This window comes from Patiria miniata, unplaced genomic scaffold, assembly GCF_015706575.1.
Source record: "Patiria miniata isolate m_02_andy unplaced genomic scaffold, ASM1570657v1 HiC_scaffold_7, whole genome shotgun sequence".
In the NCBI taxonomy this organism is placed as follows: Eukaryota; Metazoa; Echinodermata; class Asteroidea; order Valvatida; family Asterinidae; genus Patiria; species Patiria miniata.
The window spans coordinates 27,064,960-27,081,628 of record NW_024037074.1 but is presented as its reverse complement, the minus strand read 5'-3'; the positions used below and the strand labels follow the sequence as shown (position 1 = coordinate 27,081,628).

Here is a 16,669-nt window from a genome sequence, read left to right as displayed (position 1 = left end):
TCTTGTTCACACACCTGCTGCACAATTTCACCTTAACGAACACCGACGAGGCAACTCTAGTATCCTTCAAAGGAAACGACGGGTTTGTGTGGTCGCCGCAGGACTTCACGGCGTATTTCCCATTGCAAGAAAATGAGAGAATAGCTTTGCGTGCAATGTCCGCATGTCCCCACCAAATCAAAATACATTCGTTGCTATTATGTTCAATTTCCTGCTCAGAGTCACAGTCTTAAGCTTGCAATGAAGTAGGCAAGGTTAGAAGTAGTCAAGGTTAGAATCTAAAGCTTTAACCCTGCGCAGCGTTTACAAAAAAAAAAAAATGTTTATCAGAGCTCGCCAACGGTGGCCTTTTGGGCCACAGGTTCTTCCCCGCACTACGCATGACCCTTATCATGTCAAAACAACAAAAAGCCACGTGCCAGACAGTGTCCAGGCAGTTGCCAGACAGTGCACTTAAAAGATAACTGACTGGAGGGTGTGGTTTGCGGCTATGAAGGGAGATGGCTGTGTCAAGTTACAGGTGTGTGTATATGTTTCAATGAGACTTGGCAGGAGGACTGGTCGAAAGTTTGTTGACACGGCCTGGGTGAAGCCCTGGCTGCAAAGTTCATTAAACCAGCTTATTTGGCAAGGGTTGAATGAGGATTAGATGGAAGGTGACCGTCAGTGTCCCTCATTTTTTTTTGGGTATTCAAAAAAATTGGTCACCTGTGCACCAAAGGTGCACATGTCACTCTGCGCAGGGTTAAGTAACAATGTTCTCTTCAGAAACTAGATCTCAACGAGCCAGTGTTTGAAATATTTGAATAATTTATTATCGACATTCGAAGATTACGTTTATGAGAGACCAAATATAAATTCCGTCGGAAACCCACACAATTAATGCAACATCGGATGCACAAGTATTTCATATCACATTATGTAAAACTCAGGGGAGGTAATTGTAATGCGAACTTAAGAATCGAAATGGAAATAATATACACTTTTTAAACCACTCGAGCGCTGAATACATAGTTTTATTTGCATCGCTTTTTAAAATCGTTACTGTTAGTTTATTTTGAAATCAAGAGTGTGACAGAGGAGCATGTTTGCTCACGTAGATTATTATACATTGAATACCTTAATCAAATTTTACCGAATAGAAGGTTATTATTGTCTGTATATGACAAAACTGATTCTTTGTTCAACAAATTGTCTTTTCCGTAAATATTCGATGACTCTGCCACCTCTCCGGAAAACGTGCACCAACTTTCAATCGGTACATTTAAGGAAATTTGAAGAGAGCATACATTACATTACTGCAGACTTAGGAATTCAAATGATGTGCAAGTGTTCATATAAAAAAAAGTCTTTCATTTTTTTTCTGATGTTAAGTACAAAGACAACTACACGGGCATATAACCAGAGCTGAAACGAATCCGAGGTTTGGAAACCATTTAGAGTCATCGCCCTCTTGCATTAATAAAGAAAGGCCGAGTGAAACATCAATTCACTGTGGGAGCGGAAGCGCAACAGATTGGACCCCAGCTTTCCCCGAATCACAGATTTGCTCTTGCAAGCTGATTTTTCTTTGGATACACAAACAATCACATCTTTTTCAAACGAACGAGGGTTGTTCCTGAACGTTCGTGGAGAAGAAAGCTCCCTTACCAGTGGTTTAATTGCTCTTGGTTGCCACAAGCGTCTACCTGGATTACAGTTTTCTTCTGAGACAGGTAGGCAGGACGCCACTCATTCATACTTTCTAATTTAAAATAAAAAAAGAACAATTCGGTTTTTAATATACTTGGTGGTATATACTTTAAATCGTCACATGATGCACTTTTGTGTTACTCTGACAAAGAGTATAGGGCCCTAGAATGTTAGACATTACAATGAATGAGATGTTGGTATTTCCAAGTGAGCAAAAAAGAAATCGAGTACAACTAGGTCGAAGTGTTGCACTTACAGTAAGTAAATTGACTGTCCCTTCAAAAACAAACGGTTTTTTTTTCTCTCTCTCTCTTTAATTCTTTTTACAAGGCATCGTCGGTATTTAGATTGCCTCTCTTAAAACTTCTCAAAGCTTCTAGTTGCATTTTGCGATGAAAAGAGATGTTTCCTTTGATAACAAATGCAATTTAAAAACGACAAATTTCTTTATTTTGCAACGGCTACAGAAATAGCCATGTAACATGCTGCACAAAATATTTATTTCCTCCTTCATTCTTCAGTTAACCGTTTGAACTCCGAACAATAATGTACACTGCAGGCTCTGTTGGCTGTCGCATCAGACGTGCACACTGATTGTTATGTAAAGTTTAGCACCATGGGTCGGTAGTGCTGAATGCAGGTTGTAGTATTATTACTGCACAAGGCAACAGGTAAATAACCTGCAGGTTTTACAATTTACTCGTAGGATCAATTTTGAGAATATACGTACTGCAACTTGGATGCAGACATCTTTGAGAATTATCAAAGTTCGCACTAAATCGGTCCGTTCTCTGTTTCACAACATTATCGGCAACGTTTTTTACACAAGGGTAAAGAAAACGGAGCATGGGTTTGAGGAATCCGAAATCGCAAATTGTGAAAATCAGATTATTGTAAATGTACAATAAACCTTAAAGATGACATCAAATCATGGTAGATTTTTTTTTTCTGAATAAGTTTTTTTTTCAATTGTATGTGCCAATACATAACAAAACCATACAAATGCGATGGCAAAGTAAAAATTCACGAGAGGTATCAATAAAAGTGTAATCATCTCATTTTTTACCCAGATTCCCAAAAGTTGGCAGCTGCGTGTATTATCCTTTTCATTTCATTTTCTTTCATTTATTATTTCGGAGGTAAGAACATACACGTGAACACAGAATACAATACAAACATTAACGGTAACAAGCCAGTGTAAAAAAAAGAAAATCACAAAACAAAACAAAAATAATATTGATAACATCCCTGAGGATTGCAAAAATCTGTTGGCTCTGCATTAAATGCAATCAAGTACAAAGAAAACAGAAAAATGCATGTTTATAAAAAAATACCCAATCCTATCGAAAACAAATATATAAAAAAAAAACACCCCCATTAAGACCAAGACAATGCATGACTGAAATATCAAATCTACAATGCACACACTTGGCAACAGATAAGCCAATTGACAAGTAGAACAATAATTATTTGTACTGATATATAAATTGATTTAAACTTTTAAAATAATTAATATTGTTTAACATTTTAACCACTATTCCATGGCCACAAGAATTAAGTGACAATTTTGCTTTTTTTTTTACCCTCTTTCTCTCCCAACACGAGGATTCAGTAAATGATTTTTTTTTTTTTCAAAATTGATCTCTGAGTTTTGTGGGGTGGTTTTTTTGTCCTTTTTTATTGTGGGAGAATCGCGGTAAAATCGCGGTGATATTTTCCGATATAAGCTGCAGCCTCACCCAACATTTTGTATTTATTTCAAACCTAAAACATTGTAAATAAAAACTATAAGCAATTTGCAAGTGACTATATCTTGTAGCACTCTCTGACGTCTTCGCATTAGCGTGTCACAGAATACGATCAAGGACACGTAACACAGTACTGCTGAAGGACTATTAACATGGAGTTTATCACGGGTTCACACGAATACATTTTCAAATCAATTCTTCGGTTTTTTTTGCAAATTCAAATAGACTGCTCTCAGTAACAGTACTTTCAAATGTTGGGGAAAGAATTTGTAATTGTTTAAAACTTCGTCATAGGTATTCAAAAATGTAATAAACTACAATTAAACACAACATCTGATTTTTTTTTTAGATTGTGTCTTTCACTAAAAGTAACATCCGCACACAATCATGGACATGTACTAATAGTTTGGAAAGCTCAATAATTCGAAAAATTGGCGAGTCTGATACGGAATCAATGTTAACTTCTTTGGATGGGCCGTCATTTTTCATATCGTTTCATATCGCCTTTACTTTTCAGGATGTCAACCTTCGAAATGACGTTGTTGATAATCTATTGCATTGTCGCGTTTATTCCCAACGAGCTGGAAGCAGTGAAGCTGGAGAGAAACTGGAAAACCAAACCTCTGGACGGTGATAAAAACATATTTTTTTGAATATGATATAACCTTGAGTTCATCAATTTGTTTCATTGTGTATTGTATTTGTTTATTATCTCTCTTTCAAAAACAACATTCTTCCATCCCATTTCTTAATACATGTACCAAAAGTTCATCGAACTTGAGTGACGTTCCACTTCATCCAACTGACAGCCGGGACAATTATTCATTGAATAAAACAGGTCCACCTTTTGCTCCAGCTTCGATTGATTTATATAAATATGGGTAACTTTTACTAAAAATCGTGTAATTCCTCGTTTCACTCTCTGGAAATCAGAAACTGCGAAATAATAACGGCTTTGAATTTCGATATAATCGACACTAACAGAGAATTTGTCTTCAGTTCTAAAAATGAAATATTCATGAAGTTATTATTCCTTCATAATTGGTCAACCTAATTGTGAGACAGTTGGAGATAAGCCTTAGTGAAGAGAAGAGCAAATAGTCGTTGTGTACAGTTATTTGTAATTGATGACATTCAATTTTAAGTCAAGATGTTGCTTCTCCCCCGAATTTTCAGAGACACATGTCAGTATCAATGTGAGTCAGCCTGGTCTGCCATTTTACCAGATTCTCAATAAGATCGGGGAAGATGTCTACATCGGAAGCAACGAAACACTCTTCAAACTTTCACTTGAAAACAACAAAGTGACAACAACAAAAGTAAGAAATTGCTGTGATTATAAAGATGTACATTTTCGTAGTTTCATTCACTTATAACAGTGGTCTCGATCTCCGCCACCAAACTCGATTTGGGGTCAACAACTCAAGAAATACACGTTGCATTAAAATGAATTTTCGTACACTCCATTGTCATGATGTTTGACATCAACAATGTAATTTCATTCAAAAAAGTCAAACAATCAAGCTATTATGAATGTAACAATACAGGGTTTTAAGCGCGACAAATACAATCCTGATGGAAGTCAACGTGGATTTTTAGCGTTTAAAACACTACATTGTAAAGATCATATTATATTTATAGCTCCACGGTTTCTCACGCCATTCCAACTACTTATGCTACACATCGTGAAAACTGATTGCACGAAATTTCGATTTAATCCATTTTGTATTTCTTGAGTAGTTGATCGGAAATGAGTTTGTTCTTTTTGTTCAATTGTGCAGCATCCGTGTTGATGCGTTGTTGAGACCATTATTTATGTGGCGCGCCCTCTATTGACCGAGACTTAAAATATTCCACGGCGTGCGGATGTACACGTGTGTCCTGGGGTGCGAGACCACTACTTCTATTAAGCGCACCCTTTCTCGAAAGAAATGTTAGTTGTTTGACGGTTTCTCACGAAATGTATTACTCTTATGTAATTAGACATCAAGACCGATCACTTGCTCAACTTACAGCTAAATATAGCTTGGGTTGGTGAGCTCGGGTTATTGCTCAAATAATGAGTGTATTATTATTGTTCAATGGACGTTGACTTTCCATTTTTCATTTGGTTTGTATTTTTCACGTTTGAAATACATTTTTTTGGGGGGTATGTACTTTTTTACTGTTTAATGGTTTCTCATGAAATTACATCTCATAATGTAACACAGTCATCATGACAAATCACTGGAGGAAATTTCAATTTTGAAGTACAGAACAAACTCGTTTTGATGGCAATAACTCAAGAAATACTAGAATAAATTTCAAACGCCTTGGCGATCTAGAGTGGTTTAGAGCATTAAACACTGAAAGTGCGTGTAATTATTAATTAGGTCCATGGGAGTCAATTGGCAGGTTTAAAATTATCGGAATTGAAAAAGGCATCGCCTGTTTTTGTTTTGTTTATAATGCAATGCAGTACAACTCATTAACCATACGTGGCGAAAAAAAGAGTGTTATGATGTTAATTTGAATATAAGTCATCAAAATCAATGTTGTCCACGTGTAAACCCGGTGTAGTGCTTTTTGTCTTCAAATCAACCTGCTGAACTCAGTCAACTATCAAGCGGATGATATAGAGCCGTCCGTGGACAAACAGTTTTGGCACATGAAGTTTTTAAACTACCATATCTCAGAGACGAAAAATGCATTTGGAATCATTGTTTTTTTCTCGTGACTTCGTATTTTAGGATCAATATTTAATACCATTCAATTGAGTTTTTGAAATGTGCTCAACAAGTAGGTGGAAATTGCTGTCAAAAATGTGTTTTCTTATTTCTGCACCACCTGTAGATGGGGCTGATAACATGGCGTCGCCAGGATTTTTTACAGGGGTCAAAGCACCCCCCCCCCCCGTAAAAAAAATCGTGTACTTTGCCAGCATGTTCTTGATTGATCATTTTTAGAGGGTGGGCAGGGATATTTCCCCCCCCCCACCAACCCATTAAAATAACAGCATTATGACCCCGCGCTTCTTTTTCTGTCTTGTTTTTCTTTTTTTTCTCCTGCCTTTGTTTTGTTGCTTTTCCGGGGGGAGGGGGGGGGGGCAAGGGCACCCCTTGCCGCCCCCCCCCCTCTCCCGACGCCCATGGCTGGTAATTATTGTTTACATCCATTATTGTATGAACAATCATATATTGTGGTTTCTTTAGATTAAATATTTGAATATTTAGCATTCATTTCGGCCAATTTTACCAGAATATTTAAAACAATACATAAAGGTGATAGAAATGTATTTTTTAGTGAATTGAATGATGATTTTACTTTTATCTAGATGTCATTTGAAACAATGGAGCCTGTGGGTCTCATTATAACATGCCCGATTTTACACCCTGTAAATAAAGAGGTGAGTCGTTGGTACGTCAGTATGTCCGTTCACCCAACTTGAATCTTTCTTTATTGATGCTTTATCCTAACAATGGCGCCTTGTAATTTTGCATGGACATTAAATAAAAGCTGTTCAGATCCGGAAGACAACGTATAGCTCAGGGCGTATTGAAATATAATCCAGCTGTTTCCAGCATGTGGAAATTGGTTACGTTAGAGAACTTTTGTCTTTTAAAGTCCCGTCTAGGCCCACTTTTTCCATTTGTTAAACAGTTGTCGCTAGGGGCATCAATATGTTGAAATGGCTACAATTATTTTCCTCCTTATAACAGATTAGCAGGAATAAATTACATATTTAAAAAAAAAACGTCTTCGATTGGTTTGCATACGAGAAGTCGTATATTTCATTGTATTACACGTACGCTCACGCTTTATCATACATGCACATTGCAAATAATTATGTAGTAATGTCATTATTGAACTATAGTGTGTTGTTCTCAAACGGAGGCGTAAATCCGTGTCTGTGTGTGGGGGTGGTGGGGGACGACCACAAATTGTAAACAAATGACAAGCCGTGAAAAGTTGAAAGGAGAGGGTGGGGACGACACCACATGACTTTTGGGGGCGCTGTTTATGCTACAACTCTTCCGTACATCTCATGCGAAGTTGCGCGCTTACGTCCCACAACCTTACATCGAAACGCTGTAGACAAAGTTTTGTTTGTTCTCCATTTTTGAGGACTATTTAATTGTAGGACTGTTAGAAGATAACAGCGTCATTTTGGGGTCTCACAAAAACAAACTTGTTGGGTGCATATGGGGATTATCCAGTTACCCATCCCCCTGGTCTAAACGTGTGTGTGTTTGTGGGGGGGGGGGGCACATCTCCAAATCCCCCCCCTTTTGATTTAACTGCGGCCAATTTTTCTAAGGAGCAATACCTTCACAAGTGACACTTCCCTTGTCTTCATTAACGTTGCCATTCATACATTTATTTTTCTACTTTATCCAAAAATAGACTGTCTGTTGGAACTTCATACGAGTTGCAGAAAGAACGAGTTCTGGTGATTTGCTGGTGTGTGGCACAAATGCAATGGCCATACAGTGTTATGAGGTAGGCAGATAGTCCAGTTAGTCGGTCGGTCGGTAGAGTATCGGTGGGCTGTGGTCTGTTGATCGGTCGTTCAGTTTGTCAGGCGGTGGGTCGCTGGTCGATTCGTAGCTGGTTGGTATCAGTTGGTTTGTTAAAGACTCGATTGGTGGTTGGGTGGGTGGATGAGTGCGTGTATTTAGCATTCAAAAAGGGACGTTGAAAAAATAGGGAACAACAGAGTCCACAATTTTCGAAGGTCAACTTGTCAGTCGGTCCGTGCGTTGGTTGGTTGGATTGTGGCTCGGTCTATCGGTTGGTTGGTTGATCGTTTCGTTGATCAGTAAGTTTGTGGGTCGGTCGGTGAGATGGTGGTTAATCTGTTAGGCAGTTGCACCGTAGTTCAGTTTGTGGGATGATTGTTTGTTTGATCAGTGAGTGGTTGAGTCAGTCGGTCAGCCAGTTGGTTGGATGTCAGTGATGGTCGATTGTGTTTTGGGTTTTTTTTTTTCGCTGGCTTGTCTGTTGGTTGATCGAACATTTGGTCAGTGGGTTAGCGAGTCGGTCAGCCGGTAAGTGACTCTGTGTGTCAATAGGTCAGTTAATCGACTGGTTGGTGAGTGGGTTGGTCACATGTCATTCACTTCTTTTTTGTCCTTTAGGTCCTCGAATCAAAGGTTGTTTTTGATAGAAACGAAACTTTATATTTTTTCATGCCGAAGATACAAAGTGTCAATGATTTCATGCAAAAAATACTCACTTGAGAAGCACAAAAAACATGTTGAAGATAAAGTTGTGTTGCGAGATATAACTATAAATAATGCTTCTTTTTTTCACCTCTTCCGCGCATGGTTTTCTGATCGTCCATCCTCACAAATTAAATATCGAGAGACAAGTGTACCATATTTTGGGCTTGGCTTTATGAAAAAAAAAATCTCGAATTTCTTTCTAAGGGCTAGCCTATCGTACACTTGTCTCTTTATACTTAATTTTGGAGGATGGACGATCGGAAAAGCATGTACCGACGAGACGAAACAAAATGAAACACTGAGTCAATTATATCTCGCAACTTTTATTCAAGTAGTGCCGACAAACAAACTTCGACACGAAATGATTTGTTTATGGGTCGAATTTCGAAAAAAAAATATCAGACTTTGAGTTATTGAATTGTTTCTTCACATTCAGGCAGACATTCAAAATCAGATAGGTATTTTAATATCTTCGAGAAACATGTTTTGTCATTTGGCAACTTATTTGCTAATGGGCAGATTTTGCAATGGGTAGGCCTTTAGCTTCTTTTGGGGAACGTATTATGTAGTTGTAATTCTCACACATGGTTGGAGGAAATCAATACTTTATCTAGGGGGTGTTCAAAATTGTATTTAAATTGGAGGATTCAGGACTGTTAGGGTAAGTATGTTGGAATCGGGTAGGTATTTGTGTTCCAATTTAGTGGCATTTTTATTGAAGCTTGTGGAGCTGTGTAGGGTTTGGAATAACCGTTGCAAACTGCCGAGATATAATCACAAATAATTCTAAATGATCACAAAATATAATCACAAATAATTCTAAATGATGTCAGTTGTTTTTCTGTGAAATTTCTTCGTGTCTTTTTTTCTGCTTGTATGACTTGTATGGCTGAGGTTTTGAAGATCAAGCATTATTGTTCACCTGCATGTTCTGCTAATGTATTTTTGTGTGTTTTTCCTGCATAGTGTACTATCAGTTTGTCGTGCCATCCATTGAATACAAATTATTCCTACCTAGCTGTGGTTCCTCTCCAACAGGATACTCATGCAGCGACAGCTATGTTTAGTAAGTATTCCTATTTTAGCAAAAGGTACGGGTATCAATGACAAAAACAAACTAAACAAAAAATGCAAAAGTGAAATCCTGAAGTTAGCATATACTGAACTTTACCAGGAATGATTTCAACTAGACTGTTGCTTTCTTAAAAAGAAAACCTATAGTTGTAACTGCTTTTCATATGAATATGTAAGCCATAGGCAACAATTAGTAAACACTTTTTACATTGGTCTCAACCAAACTTTTTAATTTTATTTCAGACAGTGATAGTGGGGATATACTCTATGGTGGGAGTAGAGCGGTAAACACATTCAACAAATATTCTGTACAAGCAGATTTAAGTACTGGCAACCCCATCAAGTTTGAGCTGGATACAGTCACTACTGGAGAGGGGTTTATCAAGGGTGAGTCAGGCATATAGACTACTCCGGCTTCAATGTGCAAGATTTTAGAATACTTCTCGTATTGGTGTACAATACAAGATGTTTAATTAAATATAGACTGTTACCCCCATATTTTATTTCTCAGTTGAACAAAACCTTGGTGTGTACAATAACAGTAAAATTGGCTCGTTTTTTTACCTAGCATACTAAGTGTGTTGCCGTCACGATAACATCTGATTAACATGGAAATTAATTAACGGCTGAAAACGGCTTTTACTTACTGGATTAATCTTTATCTTCGTTTCGATCTTAACAAGACGTTCGCTTGATATCGAAATGTCAGGCCAGGTAAATTTTATTTGCTTTAAAGTATAATACATCTTGAAAGTATGTTGAGTTTTTGCAGTTCCTTTGACCAAATATTGTTCAAAGTTAACCATCTAAGTAAGATTTAAGGATGAATCGTGGGATAGCGGTTTGGTTTTTGCATTTAGCAATGGGCACTTATATGTTTTTCTATAATATAACAAACTGTGTGTAAACAATATCTCTGATTTGTGTGTGTGTGTATGTATTCATAGAACCAACCTTTGTGGGGAGACCGTTTGAGTACACACACGCTGATGGCAACGAGTATGTGTTTCTATTGTACCGTGAAGTTGCACTGGAGTACACCGCTGGATACAAAGTGTACTCACGCATTGCAAGAGTGTGCAAGGTAAGAAATTATCTTCAAACTCTTAAATGGAAGCGCTGGGTTGGTGAGTCATCATTTTATTCAACTAGTCAGATGTGTAGTAGCGTAAAGTAAACTGTTTAAAGCTCAGTTCAACGAGCCCACAATGTGTCAGTTGAGACCTGAAAAGTGTACGAGGTAAAATAGACTGGCCCAGATTCTGGGTCAAACTGGCTCGGAACTTTTAGATTGTATGGTTTGTCATCAAGTAACATTTCTTCTCTCCGTGCTACTTGACAAGTTGTGCATTATTGTTTCCACCGAATGATTTTTTTTTTATTTTGAATACATTTCCTTCTGTTCCATTTTGGGGCATCTTCAAGGCTCTGAATACAAAATGAGTTTTTCTGTGTGGTTGCTTTGGCATCTTCAGTGCACAAAAGGATCCACCTATAATATTGTTTGGCTACAAAAATATGAACTTTGTAAAGTAATTATTACATTATTACATTATTACTAAATGTTTTTGCTCAAGATGAATCTCGAAAATTGCACATGAAGAAGACTAACCTTACGAGTCACGAGTGACACTTTGCAGTGACACCATGTCGATAATCTCTCTAATTAAGAGTGGTTAATTAAGTGTGGTTCTGAAGGACCGGTTGGTTGTGCGTTGGTTGCTTTTTGGACTACACTTCTTTTCAAAAAAGATTTGTTTACATGGTATCACCACAACATTCACTAGTTTAAATTACCACCATGTTTCAAAACTTACTTACGATTAACGGTTGGTGAAACTAAATAAAGCATCGTGTGTAATCATATTGCGGCTTATAGAGCAACTTCGACACATTGAATGAATTAAAGGAGCTTTTTAATTGTAATTTAATCTGACAAAAAATTATAAATTGATTTTTGGAACAATTAAACGGTCTCCAGGCTATTCCTTTTACAACGGTTGTTCTATTCAAGCATATAAACCCTTTCTTCCACACCCTGTAGATATATAAATGTATCTTCGTTCAGCCGATTTACACTATTATCGTTCACTTCTGTCTATATTCAGAATGATACAGGAGACAGTATGAACACATACAAGTTCGTTACCTTCATCAAGGCTTCGTTGGAATGCTCCGTACCCAATGGAGACGAGCCGGCATTCCAATATAATTATATGCGTAAGTGTATAACACACTTGTCATTTTTTTTTTCCCGGGGAATAAGTGTCACCTCTTCTTGCCAGTCTGTGCCAAACAAAGCCAAATTTCATGCAGGTTGTATTAGCAGAATATAATAACATATAAATACGAGCTACGTTCAAGCCTGTCAAATGTTTTTTTTCGGGGGTCAAACGACAATACACACACATTCCTTTTTGCCCTTATCTCTGTTTTGTTGTACTATTAGCTCGGTTAAGGGGAATCGGGGAACTGTTCATGTCCTCTAATCCTTTTTTTTTTAGACTTTTGTTCAAGTTGCTCATTTCCTCAAATTTAATATTATCAACTGTCCATACTTTTTGCGCAAATTCTTTCCAAAGGTTGGTGACAAATTAATTAACTGTTGGGGATCAATGCACACGATATATCGTAGGCTAAAATGTAGGTACACGTTTTCATAAACAATATTGGTTTTGATTGGTCTCAAGAAGAAGAAAGGTAAATGAAATGACCGCTTTTTATTTTAATAAACTTTATTTCAATACCTCACGTTTGTTGACAGAGGATGTTGTTTGGGACCAAAGTAGTGGGAAAATATACGCAGTTTTCACAATCCAAGAGTGAGTAAAATTTATTCCATTTTTGTATCGTACTTTTGCTCACTAACAATAAATATTAGTTAAAAAGGCAGACTACGTTACCATCTGACAGCCGTATTGTGTCCCTGGTTTTCGTTTTGCATTCTGGTATTTTTATTGGTTTGTATAATTAACACTGGTTTCACTGATACCTGCTAAAATGACAGAGAGAAATAAGCCTCTGCCATTGCGATGTGGAAATCGTTTCGAATGAGGCACGTCTATCCTTCACCGAGTGTAAAGAATAAAACCCTCATTTGTACCATCCACACTGTTCCCCTCTCCATTCAGCCCCGGTATGAAAAGGGCCCCCCGGTAAGGTCGTCCCCTCCCAAGAAGTCCTCTCAGCTACCGGCCCAGGAGCCGTCCAGTTGCTAATCAGGAACTCCTCTATCCTGGGGTCTATTGTTTGCAAGTATTGACACATGTAATATATCCCAGAAGAAACCCGCTTGTGGTTTTCATCTCTTTGCGCGAAACAATAGAACACTTTCGTCGGCACAGATCAAAACCCCTGCCTTGTGGTTTCACGCACAATGGGACCGTAAATTACCAAGGCGTTATGGAAGGATTTTATCTTTAATCCGGTAAGTCTGTTATTGTTCTGCTCTGGAGGTTCTCTGAAGGGCAATAAATCGATGCGCCTGGCTGACTTCAAAACTTCTGGTCAGACAGGACAATGTACTGGACGAGACTGGGCTGAAGACCGGACTGGCTTTGGACCGGACAAGGTACCGGGGGGCCCTTTTCATACCAGGGCTGAATGGTCACGGTCCCTTACCTGCCATAAACACGCTACCAATTATTAGACCTATATGTCATGACTTGATGGCGTCACTCCCATATAATTGTAATAAATCTGCATTGTTTGTATTATATCTTACGGTAGAAATGGACCTCCGACGTCAGCTCTCTGCAGTTACAGAATGGAAGATATCATGAATCTGTTCGATAACGGTAATTTCTTGATACAGAGTGGGGGCAGTGGTACCAACGCCGTGTGGAATGAAGGGTTTCAGCTGTTTAACCCAAGGCCCGGAACGGTATGGTTTTCTCCAAATTACGGATACTTCATCGACTAATTAAAAAATGACAGCATTCGCGGTTTTATACGCAATTTAGTCTTTACAATTTAGTCGCAATTAAGTCTTTACATCTTTACATTTACTATGATTTTACTTAAACTTCATTACGCCAAACAGCAAACTTGATATTTCTCTGAGCTGTTTAATGTGTCACCGTTTCTTTCATATTTTGTAAGACTTTAAACTGTGCATGGTTGTAGTATGAACTAGTGAAGGTTTCAGGTAACACCATGTTGATTGTCTTCCATGAAGAATTAGAGAGGCCATAGAGATCCACAGGCATCGCATAGTTCAGAAGATATCTGATTCCACCTCAGCCACATCTGGCTCCCCCTTCTACCAAACATCCTCACTTCCACGAGTCAGCGACCAGCCGCCAGTATCCTCATCGTCCTAGTAACCAGCCTCCATCATCATCATCATCGCCACGCCTCGTTGACCTGTTTCCAGCATCCTCATATCCACGCCCAAGCGACCAACCTTCGGCATCAATTACTTCACGCATTACTTCACTCAGCTTCAGTATAGTCCAGCCCGATCCACCTGTTCGACCATCTCCCGAAGACAATTAAAGCATACTGATCGGAACGTCGACTTTTACAACCAACCGATTCTTTTCAGAACCATTCATCTTCCCAAAAACAGATGTCCACATGGTGTTACCGCAAACCTTCACTAGTTCATATTTTGTTTTGTGACGATACTGTGCCTAAAATTAAAATGTCTTTGTTTTATGCACCAACAGTAACTTATCTTTATGTTTTGGGCTTTTTTTACAAGAGTTTATAATTCCTCCCCTTCTCTGTACATTTTACTGAAAGCAATTCTTATTGACCCAATATTCGGATTATTTTGTATATAAATGTTTTATTTTTTCTCTCAGTGTCAAGAAGTTCACACCACTGACTATCCTCCGCTGCTGCACAAGTCGGTGCCCAGCTATAACGCCTTGGAACGAACTGGAGGAACTCAAGTTGCACCACCGGCCAATTTTCCCACATCAGATCCGCCCATATTTAACGTAGACGATGTTCGTTTTACCAGCCTAGCTGTCGATTTTGACAACTATATTTACTACATTGGTACAAGTGAGTAGAAGTTAATGTATCATTTATTGTTTCTCTTCCTGATTTTGTTTATTGGGACATCCAGTGAAGGGGAAAAGAATGATGCCACGATGCTAAATGTTTATCTCGTATAGGTATGTTAAGCAAACTGTTCTATGAAATAAACTCCATTTTAGGGGTCATAAGGAGTAAGGCAAGCAGTTCATCTCGTCATGACATAAATATTGGATTTTTGTTTTAACATATCATGACAAAAACAAATTTCGGCCACGGCAGCTTAAAAAAAGGTCTTCTCAATACCGCGCTGGTATTGATGCGCTGTACCTTCTACTCGAGCTATTCTTTCGTATTCCAATGAACACAGGCAAATCGCAATTGGCATAAACATTGTTTGCTGTGAAACATAATACTAATACACGTAACCGCTTTATTTAATTGGTGCCCCCTTTGGTTGTATTTCTGTCCGGTCCCTGCTCGCAGTATGCATCGAATTTGGTGTCTTGATGAACCGAACTTAATTTGGTCTTTTATTCAGTGAACTCCAGCAAACCCTGGTGTAATTGCAGGTTGTACTGTTTTTGTTGGCGAGTTGTGCAACTCTCAAATGTTTCACTTTGGAGCCATGATTCCTTTTTTTTACATTCGGTGTATTCTTTCTTCTCGTTGAATTGTTATCTACATGTTACTTAAACGTACAAGCGTGAATATATGTGGCAATATAGGCCGAAAAGTCATCAAAATTAGGTGCAAAGAAAAGTCTACTTCCTTTTTTGTTATATTTTTTTTTGCTGCAGCAACTGATCCTTAACTTGCTTCCATTTGTTTTGTATTTCATTGACAGCAACTGGAACGGTGATGAAAGTTCTCAAGGAAAATTGCAGCGACCCTCAACACGAGACATTTTCAGTGTTTGAAGTAAACCTGGTAAGAAAATTGGGCGTTTTACTCAAATCAGGAACCAATGGGAACACTTTTAAAAGCAACCATACTGTTTAGTATAACGGTGTCCTATAAAATCTGTACTCCTATTACATCTGGTCCTCTTGAAAATAATTGGACTCTAATCCTCACATCCAGACTGTCACTGTCCCAATTATCTTTAACTAGGCATGTGCAATATAAATATTCCTGTTCAAGTTATCGTCTGATTTTTCACTCAATCCACGTTATTCTTGAAATCCTCAACATTTTCGTTTTGAAAAGGGAAAAAAAGAGAATGCCGGAGATACAATCAATCAATGCAGTCACGAGTAAATTAAATACAAAAGGGTGTCAAAGGTTAAACTTCCGGCTGGGGTTGCACAATTTTTTTCAAGATTTTTAATGGGAGCGGACACAAATTTGCCGAATGAAAGATCTAGGATTAAGAAAGGAATTCCTTGTTACAATTCACTTTGATATCTTTACACTTGACCTGAGAGTTGATTCGATGTGGTTCTGCCTAACCTTTCAGTGGCTTTTAACGACCCGTGATGAATAAAACATACGTCTTCTCAATCTTCGTATAATTTTCTAAGGGAACACGAAATCCAATCACAGGGCTAGAGTTCCTGACTAATGATACCAGCAAACACCTCGTGGTGACAACAGAAGAGAATGTCATCACTTTGCCCCTGAACACCAACTGCACGCTCGGAAGTGTCGAGATGTGTCTTGCCACACAGTCTGCGTTCGACCCCAGTACATTCAAATGGTAATTAACCTCAATTCGGTAAAGTAAGAAAGGTCCAACCCATAACCCTCCCAGCCCAGTCTACGAACTGTATTACTTGTCCAATTGGGATCGAACAAAAACACCACGTGTATTTACAATAAGGCAAGTTTAAGGTATCATAGATTACCACACGAGGCTATTTGTATATAACAACAAATAGTTCGAAACAAAATATGTGTTGACATTTCATTACTTTCATCATAAGATATTCCTTTTTCCATAGAGTTATGATCCTTTGCCATTAA

At 38.2% G+C, this 16,669-nt stretch overlaps 1 protein-coding gene across 1 annotated transcript; it reads left to right on the top strand.

Annotated features, from left to right (window-relative positions):
• Nucleotides 1-3,973: 3,973 nt before the first annotated feature.
• Nucleotides 3,974-16,407, top strand: LOC119745063 (semaphorin-2A-like). Its single transcript, XM_038221285.1, has 11 exons — nt 3,974-4,070; nt 4,617-4,759; nt 9,611-9,710; nt 9,962-10,105; nt 10,666-10,802; nt 11,827-11,938; nt 12,483-12,540; nt 13,448-13,601; nt 14,527-14,731; nt 15,552-15,634; nt 16,228-16,407. The coding sequence occupies exons 1-11, from the start codon at nt 3,974-3,976 to the stop codon at nt 16,405-16,407; spliced, it is 1,413 nt and encodes a 470-aa protein (XP_038077213.1).
• Nucleotides 16,408-16,669: the final 262 nt, after the last annotated feature.

What these genes read in the sequence shown, in the direction of transcription:
- LOC119745063 (XM_038221285.1), top strand. Translation starts at nt 3,974, where the DNA reads ATGACGTTGTTGATAATCTATTGCATTGTCGCGTTTATTCCCAACGAG. An exon ending in GAAAACCAAACCTCTGGACG is followed by an intron (nt 4,071 to 4,616) that starts GTGATAAAAACA and finishes CCGAATTTTCAG; the next exon opens with AGACACATGTCAGTATCAAT. An exon ending in CAGTGTTTGAAGTAAACCTG is followed by an intron (nt 15,635 to 16,227) that starts GTAAGAAAATTG and finishes TAATTTTCTAAG; the next exon opens with GGAACACGAAATCCAATCAC.